Genomic DNA, 13,123 nt, shown 5'->3' on the forward strand with positions numbered 1-13,123 from the left:
ACCTATTGTAGATGCAAATTAAACTGGATCTCCCTACTTCGACGTCGAAAAGCTAATATTTCTCGTGATTGCTGGAGTGAATGATTGCTTGTACATTTGCAAAATTGGAGTGGTAGTGATCCCCTATAACTGTAAGGTAGATGGGATTCTGAAGCCGCGTGGCACCACGTATACGCCCACTTTAAAAAGTGAAGCAGCACAGTCAGCATCTCCAAACACTCTTGAATGTTCAAGATCGGAGGACCGGCTCTTGAGAGCGTTTCGGCTTCTTCAGTGGAAGCGAGCGTTTGGCATGTAATCGTATCTCTGATACGTGACGAACAGTATAGGCGGCGCACAGGTCCAGGACCCCGGCAATCCACCAAGAACGGAAGACTTTGCTGTCTCTTCATCTCTTTGCTAGGTACCTGTCCCGTGAAGTCTTTGCGAATAGTCTCGGGCCAACCATGCTCCTTCATAGAAAGAGGAACGTAGACTCCGCCTATGAGTGTCAGCAGATATTTCAACATGTCCCCGCGGATGCAGGTAAAGAACACTTGCTCGTTCAAGTTCACAGCCGTGATCGGGGTCGACGTTCGCTTCGCGAAGAAGACGAACTCGTCGATTTCTGCAGAGCGAACATCCTCAGGGATCCGGTTTCTGACGAAGCGAAGGTGAGGTGCCCCGTCAGCGGGCTTGTCAAAATGCACGAAAAGTCTGGCTTGCGTCGCATCCTGGCACCACGCCAGGAACGATTCGCCGTAAGCTGGTGACCAGTGCTCCTCAGCGTCAAAAGTTGAGAACGGCAACCGAGGCTTCAGCCAGGCGGCGCAAGCATCGGCGTCCAGAAGGACCCTTTCGGTTGACCCATTTTCTAGGAACCCGGATTCACCGGTCTCCGTGGTGCGTCCAGACCCGTACCCACCGACAGCGCTCATTGTGCCTTTTTAGCGATAACGCGGCAACTGCAGCCACAATCCGTTGCGGACGCATTGAAAAAACAAGTAGACGGTACACTCCTCCCGTAGGTACTTCGAACACGCACAGACGAAAAAGCTGACGGCAGAAAGCGCTTCAGAAAGCGTGGACCCGGCCTAATTCAAGCTCTCCACGAGTGTGCCGGTTTGGTCTCTAAAGGGGAGGTTTCAGACAAGGAGGCAGACAAACTGTTCCTTGGTGAAGACATGTTCCGGTTTTTTGTCCGAAGTGAACCGGAGCATCGAAGACGACGAGAACCATCAGTACGCCACACGTAGTGAAGAGCAGCTCTGACTGGGATAGAGAGCGAGACTGACTGGAGTCCCGGTTTGCTAGGATTGAGATACGTCTCTAACGTGGAAAGAGACTAGGGAGGCGAATACAGGGAGACGGACACGTGCATAACTTTTTCTGACAGTACTTCGTGTGACCGTATGCCCCCACTTGAAAATTTCAGGTGATTTGCCGCCGCATTCGCCGCGGTGTGTTCCGTGGCAAATTAGCAACTAGGAACTGGACTCGTCTTTTTCAGAGGGTTTGTAAGCCGCAGGCGGACAATAGGCAGCTAGATCACCAGCTATTACGGTGTCGAAGATCTCTGGACCCCATCAGGTAATCTGGTGAGTCCGGGGGCCACGCTAATCCCCTGTTTGCTGCGTCACTGCAGGTGGCACCGAAGCGCTTTGATCTTTCGAAAGGCCATAGTGGGGAATATGTACTGCCGCGGTCTCTCCTTATTTACGACAAAGCTGTGAGAAAAGTTCACAGAGAGTATTTTCAAAGCAGAAAGGGCATGCTGTCCTTCGAAACGCAAAAGCTCCCTCCGGAGCACCAGTGTGCCACACATGACAAGTCCGACACACACTGCCTTCAGCAACGTCTTCCTCCTTGCGGTCGCTGGACGAAAGCAGCACAAATCCCGGACGACGTGGTGAGGCGGCTACTTCGGTGTGGCCGGGAAAAAACAGGTAGCAGACTTCTTCACGGCTCAAGTCATGAAAAGATGCCAAGCACGACAAGAAAGCGCAAACGGTTTCCCGTTTTTCAGCATACCTTGTCCGCTTTTTCGGCACCTCAGAGAGCCGCGACGACGGCTGCGTGCGAATCCTTACGTGCTGGTCTGTGCTAGACGCGGCAGGAAGAAGGGTCCGGCGTATCTTCGGGAATTGCCACTTGCGGGGGGATCCACCCCATCCAGCAATTGCCAACACCACCTCGGTACGGTCTGTCTCTCGTTTTTCAACCCGGCTGCACTCTTGACGGAAAGCAACGCCGCCGTTCTCCTAACAAGGAAAACCCAATCACCTCTTCAAAGTGGATTGCCAACTGCCTGCTTCGCGTCAGGCTTTGTCTGGTGTGAGGTGGACTTTCCCTTATTCGTCTTTCTCTCATCAGAAAAGGAGGTGTTTCTGTACTTGGAAACGGGAGAAACTACCAATCAGTGCGCCATAGCAGCAGACCTGTCGAGGCATTTTCTACCCCGCCAGATCCCCTTTTCTCGTTCGCTTCAGCCGTTATTCAGGTTAGCTGAAGCACCATTTGCATTTTGGACTTCTGTCCTATCAAGAGGAGCGCGATGTTTGTCTCGGTTTCCCCCACAGCTCCTCTGTCCTCGTACCCTTGTTCGGCGGGTGCAGCCTGTGTCATTTCTTCGGCCACGCTTTTTTTTACCTTTTCCGTAGAACCGTGTCGTGATTGGCAGGCGGTTCGGCAATCGCACACGTAATTCTCAATAGAACTCTGTGTCCTGTCACGTCTCCGTGGTTAGTGCACCTGTGCAGCATTCTTGCGACAGGACCTCACCACGAGATTCAGCGTCGTTTCTGCTGGTAGACGCGCCACAATCACAAGCCGGCTTAGTCTGCGATGTGAACAGAAAGGACACGGAGTTTCAATGCAATGGCCGAGGAAGATGCTGTCTGTCACTTCCTCGAAGAGTAGAGTGCGTTTCTCGTGCGTGTTGGAAGCTCCATTCAGTGTGGAGTGTTCGGAAAAGTCGTGAGGAATTCGTGGGGCTGTTGGTTTGCTTTTTTTAGGTTTCATCCATCATGGCTCAAGAGGAAGCCGAAGACGTGAAAATGGACCGGCGGTCGTCCAGAGGACCCTCCGGCTCGCGTGACGGCTCTCGCTCGCGGGAGCGTTCACCGAGGCAAGACAGATCGCCTCCTCGTGATGGTGAACTTCGAGAAGATAGTGGAAACGGCGACGATCGTCGGGCGTCCAGTGTCGGCCGGCGGAGCCGGTCGCGCTCATACCGTTCCCCCAGAAGATCTGAGTCGAGGTACAGACACAAGCAGTGACCGATTATAATTCTTGTCGTGCGATACAGACAACCAAGTTCTTTATGATTGTCATACAGCCTCCCTCCCCCGCGGGGCTGCAAAAAACAGCTGCATGTGCTGAATATCAATATCCTACGACCCCAACTTTATTCCTCATCGGTTGTGTCCTAGGCGTAGTGCTTCCAGAAGGTACTCTGCCCAGTTTGAGGCGACAGAACGTCATTTGACTTGGTCTGTGAAATGGTCCGGAGCAGGCGTTTTCCGCTTGCGGGCTCCGACGAGAAGCACACGGGTCCCTAGGGACCAATGTTTGGCGGATTCCTTCCGTTTTTTGCTGGGCAAATTTTGTTCCATGGACCCGAGTATTTGATCGCCGAAAACTCTTGACATTTCTCTTCCTTTTCAGGGGTTCATCCAGAAATGGAAGAAGGCACTCGCGCTCTGGAAGCCGATCTCGTGATGCTCCCACGCGTCATCCCGACGGATACTGGACGGACGGCAAGGAAGCGTTTATTTTGAACATTGCAGATGAAGATGCTTCGTTTATCCTTGGCTCTGGTAAGGCGTGTGACTCTGACGCAAGTTCAGCGACTTGGTTGTGTGAACAGTGACTTCATCCATTACCGGTATGGTGCGGTCAGATAACGCGTTTGTATGGTGGAGCACCCCAGAGTATCGCTTTTCTCCAAGAACTAACGCGAGCTCCTGCTCCTATTGCCGCCAGGTTCTGTGTCGGTAACTGAAGGCATCTGCGCGGAATTCGGTCGTGGACGTGTCGGACAGTGGGCGCTCTGTCGAGTCCTAGCTTGAAGGTGCGCAGTCCTGGGGCTGGACCGCAAAATTGTGTGCGAAACGCGTAGATGGCGACTGTCTCGACGTGTAAAGGGAGAAAGCGTTGCACGTCAAGAGTGTGGAGTGCTGCCTCTCTTTTCCGCAGGCGGTCGAACGAAACGCAAGTTGAGTCACGTGTGTGGTGCTGATCTGAATATCCTGGAGAGGGACGGCCGCACAGTTCTCGAGATCCGCGGCACTCCCGACACAATCGACAAGGCGAAGCTGTACATCGGTTTCGTCATGCAGCAGCGAGTTGGCCCCGTGGCCCTACCCCCTGATGCAGAGAAGAGAGACGACTTGACAATCATTCATGTGAGTTCGCGAATTTGAAAGATTGCAAAAACATGCTTTGCAATTCGGTGGTAAGAATTTCCGGGGTATCTGCAAATGTCCTTCGTTGGCAGCGGGCCGGCAATCAAAGCGGGCACACCGTTTGTCCTGTTTGTACATCTTGAGCCCCTGTCCGTGATTTGTCGCACGCATACCTGGAAGCAATGCCACGCGCAACTGTACCCTTTCACGTTCTCGTGCTGCCGACAACACCTCCGTCTCAATGCATTGTGCGTTTTCTGTGGGCATGAACAACGGCCCGTCGCTGTGTGTGCTCAGGTCCCACACGAATGCGTTGGATATGTGACCGGAAGAAAGGGCGCCGGACTCCGCAGCGTGGAGGAGGAGTGGAATACTCTGATGTTCTTTACGGACTTGCGTTCTAAGGAAGCTGGCGAGACGGAGAAGCTGGCGATTTTCGGCGAATTGTACGTACACTTCATCTGATGTCTTCTGTTGCGGGGAAACCGGTTTTTTGATGGGATGCTCTTTGATGCGTTTTGGACTACGGAAGGGATTAAACGTTTGCGGAAGGTCCGGGTCGTTCTAGAGGATCCGTGAGCGATAGGATGAGGTCTCGCATTTGGTTTGACTTGGAAGACAAGCACCTATCTTGGTGCCGTCTCCCAGGCTGCTCCTTTGCTTCTCTGGAAGCGTGAAACAGCGGTAGTGGCGCAGTGGCCGTCGGCATCATGGTCCGTCGTTTGTGGCCGTTGTACGTTTCTGCACCTTTCAGGCGTGCGCGCCGGGGTTCGGAATTGAAAGTCATGAGTGCAGTGGAACAGAAGATGCCGGGGTACTTCATTAAAGACGATGAAGAGCACTTCTCGAACAACCCTGAGTTCGATACCGACCGCATCCCGATTAAGCTGGAGGACTACTCCTATGCGTTGGGTCAGCGCGGAAGTACGAGGAAGAAGCTTGCCCGAGCCTCCGGGGCTATTTTGGAATACGTCGGCCGACATGCGTACATCGCAGGAACGCTGGCGGAGCGAACTCGAGCTCGTCAGTACCTCCAGTGGTTGTGTGCCCAGAGGACCTCGTATGTTCACGTGGAGACGGATGGACGGTAAGCGCAGCCAGTATTCTGTTCCCCCTCGTGGACAAGATTTCTCGGCCGTATGGTGTGTCGTTAATTCACATAAGGTAGTCATTGTGGAGAAATCCTTCTGCGAGTTCTGCGTAGGTTACCGATTGCAGACGTGTGCGTGTGTGCACGTAGGTACTTTTGTTCGGAAAGAACATGGATAGAAACATGTTGTTGTTCCCAAGGATAAGCTCGTGGTGTATTCGACACGGTCTTGGGAGTGTCTTCTGTGAAGCTTCAAGCATATATGTTACCTTTTCTCGTGTCTGAAGGGTACCGCGACAGTGATTCCGAGTTACCGTGTGTGTGTGAACAGAAGACGGCATGTGTGTTCCATGGGTGCCCTTTCCACATGTATTTGTGTTCCAAGAAGTTGCCGGTGACCGCTCTGTGCTGGAGTTTTTGATTAACGCGCACATGGTTGTGATCAATCACACCGGGGGAGTTTTCCTGTCGTGTCGTTTTTTCTCAGCGACGACTGCGATGTCGTGTCGCTTCCTGTCGACGCCGTGGCGTACGTGACTGGGAGCAAAGGAAGCAACTTGCGTCGCGCAGAAGAAGAGACTGGCACATTCATTTTCTTGGATGGCTCGCGAGGAGGCAGAGATGAGCGTCTGTTGATCTTCGGCTGGAACGCAGAGGCGCGATCCCGAGCAAGACAGAAGATCCTTGCTCGCGTCGACGAGAAGATGTCTGGGCGTGCGAGGTGAGATGCAGGCATGGTTGAACGACGTGGGAAACTAGCGTTTTCAATTTTCGTTTGTGGTTTGGAGGGTCTCTCGTCGATGAAGAAGTGGTTATTTCAGCTGTTGTCGAAAGGCGGATGTCGCTCCGTCTGCTGGTCGCTTTTTTTTCTGAGTAAAACCCACGTCAGTTTTGTGTGCCTTCATGTCATACCGATTGTTTTGGGACGACAAGAAGTGTTTTCTCGTTTGTATGTTCCGTCGCTCAAACTGTATGGTCTGCTCTGTCAGGCCCATTGGAGCGGGTCCAGGTCGTTACCGATCTCGCAGCCCACGATATGACCGTCGATACGGTGGATACGACGATTACCGCGGGGGTTATGGCGGAGGCTACGGGGGTGGATACGGAGGTCGCGATGGAGGGAGAGGCTACTACGGTGGAGGCCGAGGAGGTGGCAGTTACTACGGTCGCGGTGACAGATCCCTTAGCAGAGACGGTGGATATGGAAGAAGTCGCTCTCGCGAGTACTATGGTCGCGGCCGTGATCGTTCAAGAAGCTACGACAACGACAGCTACAGAGGCAGTGGTGGTGGACGGGACCGCTATAGGTAGGCGTATGGACCGAGGGTTCAAATGCTCTCAGTGATTTTACTAGTTTGGACGACTGTTGAAGTGTGCCTGTGGTTTTCTGACGCGGAAACACTGTGGACGGCGCACCGTTGAAAACGGGATGTTGGCATGGATTTTGCTGATATTCTGGCGATTGGTCCTGGAAAAGGGAAGCAAGGCTGATACTATATAGTTCTTGAAAGAGATGACATCGGCTCTCTGAAACGTCTCGGTGCGGTCCAGGGAGTGCTGCTTCCGGAGTATGATTACATACTTGGACTGTGTCGTGATTGATAACAACTTGAGCTAGACGACTTCAAAGTGTGGGCAAGTGTCTTCTTGCGGCTCCCGGCCATGGGAGCGAGAAGGGTCAGGAAACATCTGCTGCATGAGATGAGGATAGGGCGTCGCCGAGCCGGCGAGGAACTGAAGAACAAGGGTCTGTCGCGCTTCTTCATTTCCGTGGCACATATGTTGTACGTCTGCAAACCTCACAGGTAGAAATGAGCTGGACCCGTCGCTCGTTTAAGATCACCGGGTTGCATCATGAAAGAAAAAGACAAGCATACGCGCGCAGTTGAAGTCCGTTCCGGATCTCCACATCGTGTCGGTTGGGGGTTTGGCATGGAAGCCAAGTTCGCGCAATCACATCTTGTAGCTTCAGCCCCTCCGTGTCGCGCCCGCTACCGTGTTTGCCAAGGCTTGCAATTGAAATCAAACGAGCTAATACTGTACGACGTGCAGACGCTGTCGTGGCTCGGACACGTGAACGTACTCGTAGATCAAGGCCGTGTTTTTGGTATGTTGGCGCGTCACCGTCTTGCCGTTCGTGACTTGTTAGAACCACTTGTCCGTGTCCAAGGCGCCCCTGATACGGAGAAACGTGCTGCGAGACATTCTTCCAGCTCCTTGACCACGCCTCCACCCTCCGAAGAGCGAGTGTCAGCGGCGCACTTTGAGAGCAACCCGCATCGTTTCATGTGGCGAGACCGTGGAGAGGGCGCTCCCAGTGTCCTGAACGTAGTCCGAACGGAGGAAGAACCCAAACGTTTAGTCGCGGTGTCTGGAGCGTCATATATAGGTCCAGGGAGGGTGTACTTATATACACAAACGGTAGTACTGTTTTGTGCGATTTTCTCAAACAAAACTTCGAGGTGTTGTCGGTTGCGCGTGCGTAGCTCTCTGAAACGGTAACCCCGTGTTCAGCTGAATGTGAATGTAGATCTTTGTTTCTCCGCTGTAGATTCCCTGAGTCGCATAAGAATGGCAGAAGGTTTTCGTGAGCAGCGGAGCTCGCACTGTAGCAGTTCGTGTCAAGGGGAATCGTAAACAACTCTCACCAGTTATTGAGAAGACGTGGAGGGATCTGTGTTTGCGGACCGTGTGATGGATCGGGCATTCGGTCGTACCCGCGGGATTTGTGCTGAGTGTCTCTGTTTTTGTGTTGAGGATCCGTGGGGATACGGCGTTTGTATTTTATTCGGCAGTTGACGCGGGAGAAAGTTATTCAGTGCTGTCCGCGGTTCCCTTTGTGAGTGGTGCTTGCACAATGCATCACAGGACATATGTCTTTTTACCTGGCGAAGCCGAAGGAAAAAGAGGTTTTGTGGGGGTGCAGTGTCCAAAAATGTGTGCTCGGCTACGTGTCGAGATCCACAGTCCATTCGTCTTCCTGGCTACCTGATCGTTAACGTGTTTTTAAATTGTCAGGTCGGTAAGAAGGGTGACTTAAACGTCGCCCAGCAGTGTTGCATGTGGGAAATTGGAATGCGGCTTAAGTCATGTTTTCAGGTGCTCGCCGTGTCGACATGTTTTTGGCGTGCCAAACGTCCAAGGTGTTCGGCTTCAAGTCGTGCTTTCCGTTGTAGTTGCACGAATTCGATATGTGTTTTGTGTGTGTATTTGTATGGTTTGCAGGAGCTACAGCCGTGAGAGGAGATACTCTCAGGAACGGGGAGGCTACCGTGATTCCAGAGACGCCCGTGATAGATACAGACGTTAAATTGCATGTGGCACATGATGATGGGGTCGGGAGCTTACTTGCTATCGCCCCAGTTTCGCGTTCCTACAAAATGGAACGCCGTAGGTTGCGAGCTCGTGCAAGCCCAGTTGATCGCAGAAACCGAGTTCTGGAGAAGGGGGGGTTCGTTGGGATTTTTTTCGCAGAACATGGGGTTTTGTGCGCTCTGTGGTGCAGTTGTGTAGTCATCTAAACCCTCGAGAACAGTAGAGTCTGTGTACGATTCGATCGTTCCGTTTCTGGTTGATACGCGTTTCTTCGTATTGCACAGACGACCATTCCATAAACAGAGTTAGACTGGGAAACAGTTTGACGACTATTTTGCCGAACGTATCGCATCGCTCCGAGTCAGAGTGTTGATTCCACTATCCCGCACTCGCCTACGACTCAACGAGTCACCTGGATCAAGAGCGAGAGGGTGTTTGGCGAGATTTGCCTAGCATTTCAGCGTACAGAAGAACGAACGTAGAATTTTAGGCGCATATGCAAGTACTAACGGGCAAGCACGTGCATGTGCATAAAAGCAAGTTGAACGCTGACGCAACGGTTGCCAAGGTAGAAAGTTGTAACGGGCCAATTTCAAAATGGCTTTTTATTGGCAGGCAGTGGCGGCGTTCTGCTAAGTAATGGTGATCAGTCTTGTACAGAAAACAGGACGTAAAATGCATTCAGCCTGGGGTCCTCATCACTGACTACATGCGCGATGAAGTTCACGTGCACAAGGTGAGAGCGGTAACTGTTTGCCGATGTCCACAAAGTGCTCGTGGAACTATGACATGTCTTGACACCAACAGATGCCAACGGGCGGATGTGCGCTGCTTCCAAAGTGCTAGCATCATATTTCATGTTTCTGGCTCTCAGGTCACGGTAGGACGGGAATTGCGTACCGTGTACTTAATAGCCTTCGACGAACGCGGGTCTCACGTTTGCCCTTTGTTCATATCACGAAGTGCTGCAGAACGGATCACTTTTTTTGGGTAGCCTTGTGTTGTCAGGTTGTGAATTACTCAACAACGCAGTGTGTCTGAATCGTGCGCCCGCCGCATGCCAATTACTGTCGGCGCCCGTGGCGAGCGCAGTTGTACCTACCAGATTTACTGGATGTTTCTGAAACAAGCAACATTTGTTCTACCAAAACACTCACAGCAGGTCATTCTTTGTAACGAGGGGTGGATGGCAGTACTGTCAGACACACAAACTGGTCTAGGAACAGAGACGAACAAAAGTACATTATGATACAAGGGCGGAACACCTCCACATGCGTCATCCTCACCTTCAAATCAATGTGGTTCTTTATCACTGAAACAGAAAACTGTAAAGTTTACGCTCACGACTCTGTTGAATTGTGTTTTCTGGTGTAGAACGTCGGTTGCGGTTTATGCTGTTCCTTCACCAAAGCAATCCGTTTTGTACTCATGACTCGCGCGTGCTCATTTGATAAACGAGTCTGCGTTCCGTGTGGAATGCAACGCTCGTAACAGCGATTTTGAATCGAGAATCACAGAAGAACTGTTTCTAGAAGAGAATGGTTGAAGCCGTTTTCACTTGGTTTTAACAAAAATGTGCTATAAAATTCTGAAATGCTCAGCAGCTAGATTACGTTTTGCGCTAGCCGTCGTTGAGGGGTGTCAAAAACGTCTGCACGAGAACAGTAGACCAGCGGGCTGCCGACATTCCGAACAGAGGCTCGCACGGGATGACTTTTAGCGAGATTCAGAATCCGCTGTAGTGGGAAATGATACGCTTTAGCGTTCGTGACAGCAAATTTCTGGGTGGAGTCGATCGACATTCACTTACTCGTGCCACATGCTGTACTCTTGCTTTTTCGAAAGGTATGGCTTTTTGGTCTTCTGCTAGTGCCCGAAAACGTCTGTGTTCACGACAAATTTCCCGAAGTTTTGCCAAGATCCGTCTGTTCCTTCGGCTTCTTTGGCACTTCATCTTTACCCGTAGTTGTATTTAACAGGTGGAAAGTCCAGGCATATTCTTTGGCCATATCATTTCTGTCTCCCGATCTCTGAAATGCCATGTCCAGATTTGGACTTGTTCACTCCCTTGGTAACGATAATATGAAAAGCAGGTTTGAGCATGCCCCATGACGGATAGACGGCCAAATTACTTCCCGTATGTTTGTTCCGGATCAACTTTCTGTTGGTTGATTATTAAGACATCCACCCTGAAAGTTCCATATGCCTGTTTGAGGGTAGTATTCCCTCGCTTCCCAGATTGGGAAGGAGGCTCGCTTCTACATCGCTGTGTTGATGTTGTATTTTCCCGGAAAAGCACACTATGCTTGTCTCGAACGGATCGTGATAATGCTCTGGTGGCAGTCGTTCTCCTGTGAAGGCCGTCATACTGTACACAGGGAGTCTGCCTGGTATTTGTTGACCAGACAAGCTCTGAGAAGTTGTCTCATGTACAAAACTTAGCGGCGGTCCTTCAGCTGTAGAGAGTTCTCAAAGTAGTTCACCATGGACCACAGGCCACAAGACGAACCTGCGTCTGGACGTCTGCAGTGTCAAGCTGGCAACGGCCCCCGACCGTTCCACACCACAGAGCGCTTGTTGTTCTCTCAGTACTACAGGTTGCGTCTCTCATTTCTAAAAAGAAGATTCTTCTCTTTTGTGGAAAAACGCACCAAGCCGTGCCTTCCTTGTACACGACACCATGAAACCATTCCACCTTCGAGCACGGTATCTTCCAAGCTACGTCATTCGCCTACGAGAGATCGATGTTCCAGCGATGATAATGGTGGAAAATCGGGAAATCTGTCGAATCCAAAACGCGGCCAGCTCCGCCGAGACTTACAGTTGCCTCCGAACAGTCAGTGCGGCGGGGTAGCAACTGCCTGCCCATGTCCTCGTCCATCCAAATGGCGCTCTTCCCTCCGCGATGCTTCAGCGTGCAGGCTTATTAGCACGCTGCTGTATACTGCGTCACTCTCTGTAGTATGGAGCGTCACCAATGTGCCTTTCATAATGAACGTCGGAGCAGCAATCTCTGACCCAAGCTACCATCTAACGTCACCTACTCCTTCACCAGCTCGAAACGTGCTCGATACGGACTTTCATGCGATGGTCCCCCTTGCGTCGTCTGATTCGTTCTCTGGTACAATCCCATCCTCTAATGACCGAGCAACTTTTTCAACTGTTACACCCTCCACCTTTCCAGTCTTACAGACCGTCGACTATGCAGTGGGGTCGGATTTTCAAAATAGCCCAAGAAATATCGACCACTTCCCCATAACCTCCTTCCAGCAAAAGCCTACGACTCCCGCGACGCAGCACCCAGTCCAACAGGCACAGCCCCCCCCATCTGTGAGCATCGGCAGTTATGTACTGGACAATGTCGCTGGTTCGTCAGTCGGCACAAGACTCGTAGGAGCCACACCTCTTTCAGGTCCGAAAGTCGGCCATCCGGTGGAAGGAAGCCCTGTGCTGAATGTAAAACCTGACAAGGATGGCTGGTTTTCGATTGAAGACCTGAAGCTCAGTCGAATGCAATTCGACGTCACCCTGAAGCAGGGAGAGCACCTCGCCCTTCCATTTTCTGTCACGGCGAACGAGAAAGTCAAAGTATTTCTGAGAGCTACAGCTAACTTCGAGAAGTCTGCCAGTACTCTTGAGCGAACTGCGGATCTCATCTTTATGCACGAGATAGAAGAGAAGCAATCTCAGATAAGCCGAGATCGTGAACACCAACAAAATTATTCCGTCGTCGACTGCCGCGAGGCCGACGGTCCATGCCACCCTGCCGGCACCTTTGGGAGAGATAGTGAGTCCCCCGATCAGGCGCATCATGGCTTCGACCAGGATTCCCAGAGAGAAGTCCCCTACCGTGCCAATCGGCGACTTGGCACAGTCGGCAGCTTCGTACACGGTATAGATGCTGCATATCCACACAACCCTACAAATGCCGGTGGCGTGCCTGCGTTCACTCCGTCAGATGATCGTCGTGGTGGGACTAGACCCCGTCGGCGGCCGGAGTTAGCTGCAAGGGCCAGAGGAGTGCAGAGAGCTATTTCAGGGTCGGGAGACGCAAGGGTCTCGTCTGTTGGTAGTGAAGGGTCAGTCAAATACTCAGGATCTTCTCCAATCGATGTACTCGGACGCAACACAACAGGAATCCCAATTCCTAGTAGTGGCCGCGTCCCTGGGATAATCAACTGGCAATCCCGGATGCAAGCGCCACCGATCCCAAATTCTTCCACTGGTCAGCCTTTTAACATATGGGGCACGGGAACCACATCGCCAGTTAGCCACACTGTCCCGAATAATCCTTTCTTCCCCCTCTCTTACGATTCCTTGCCAGTGGAGCCTT

At 51.9% G+C, this 13,123-nt stretch overlaps 3 protein-coding genes across 3 annotated transcripts in view; 1 reads left to right on the plus strand and 2 right to left on the minus strand.

Moving 5' to 3' along the window:
* Positions 1-917, minus strand: part of TGME49_235920 (dynein, axonemal, heavy chain 2 family protein) — a gene marked incomplete at both ends in the record, with an annotated part of 44,237 nt that extends 43,320 nt beyond the window's left edge. Inside the window, one exon of the mRNA XM_018780446.1 lies at positions 408-917. Coding sequence (XP_018635809.1) covers positions 408-917 — 510 coding nt within the window. The remainder of the gene's footprint in view (positions 1-407) is intronic.
* Positions 918-2,202: 1,285 nt separating this feature from the next.
* On the plus strand, positions 2,203-10,061 carry TGME49_235930 (domain K- type RNA binding proteins family protein). The gene is made up of 9 exons (XM_002368937.2): positions 2,203-2,479; positions 2,994-3,238; positions 3,646-3,797; positions 4,177-4,385; positions 4,683-4,831; positions 5,140-5,472; positions 5,963-6,196; positions 6,465-6,782; positions 8,701-10,061. Exons 2-9 carry the CDS (start codon positions 3,006-3,008, stop codon positions 8,783-8,785), a joined length of 1,713 nt encoding a protein of 570 aa, XP_002368978.1. The 5' UTR covers positions 2,203-2,479; positions 2,994-3,005; the 3' UTR covers positions 8,786-10,061.
* Positions 10,062-12,198: 2,137 nt separating this feature from the next.
* Positions 12,199-12,724, minus strand: TGME49_235940 (hypothetical protein; the record flags this gene model as incomplete). The annotated part of the gene is made up of 1 exon (XM_002368938.2): positions 12,199-12,724. Exon 1 carries the CDS (start codon positions 12,601-12,603, stop codon positions 12,199-12,201), a length of 405 nt encoding a protein of 134 aa, XP_002368979.1. The 5' UTR covers positions 12,604-12,724.
* Positions 12,725-13,123: the final 399 nt, after the last annotated feature.

This window comes from Toxoplasma gondii, chromosome X (assembly GCF_000006565.2).
Source record: "Toxoplasma gondii ME49 chromosome X, whole genome shotgun sequence".
NCBI classification, from domain to species: Eukaryota; Apicomplexa; class Conoidasida; order Eucoccidiorida; family Sarcocystidae; genus Toxoplasma; species Toxoplasma gondii.

Coding starts and splice junctions, on each gene's coding strand:
- TGME49_235930 (XM_002368937.2), top strand. CDS start 3,006: ATGGCTCAAGAGGAAGCCGAAGACGTGAAAATGGACCGGCGGTCGTCC. Junction 3,239..3,645: donor CCCAGAAGATCTGAGTCGAG/GTACAGACACAA, acceptor CTTCCTTTTCAG/GGGTTCATCCAGAAATGGAA. Junction 4,832..5,139: donor CTGGCGATTTTCGGCGAATT/GTACGTACACTT, acceptor TGCACCTTTCAG/GCGTGCGCGCCGGGGTTCGG.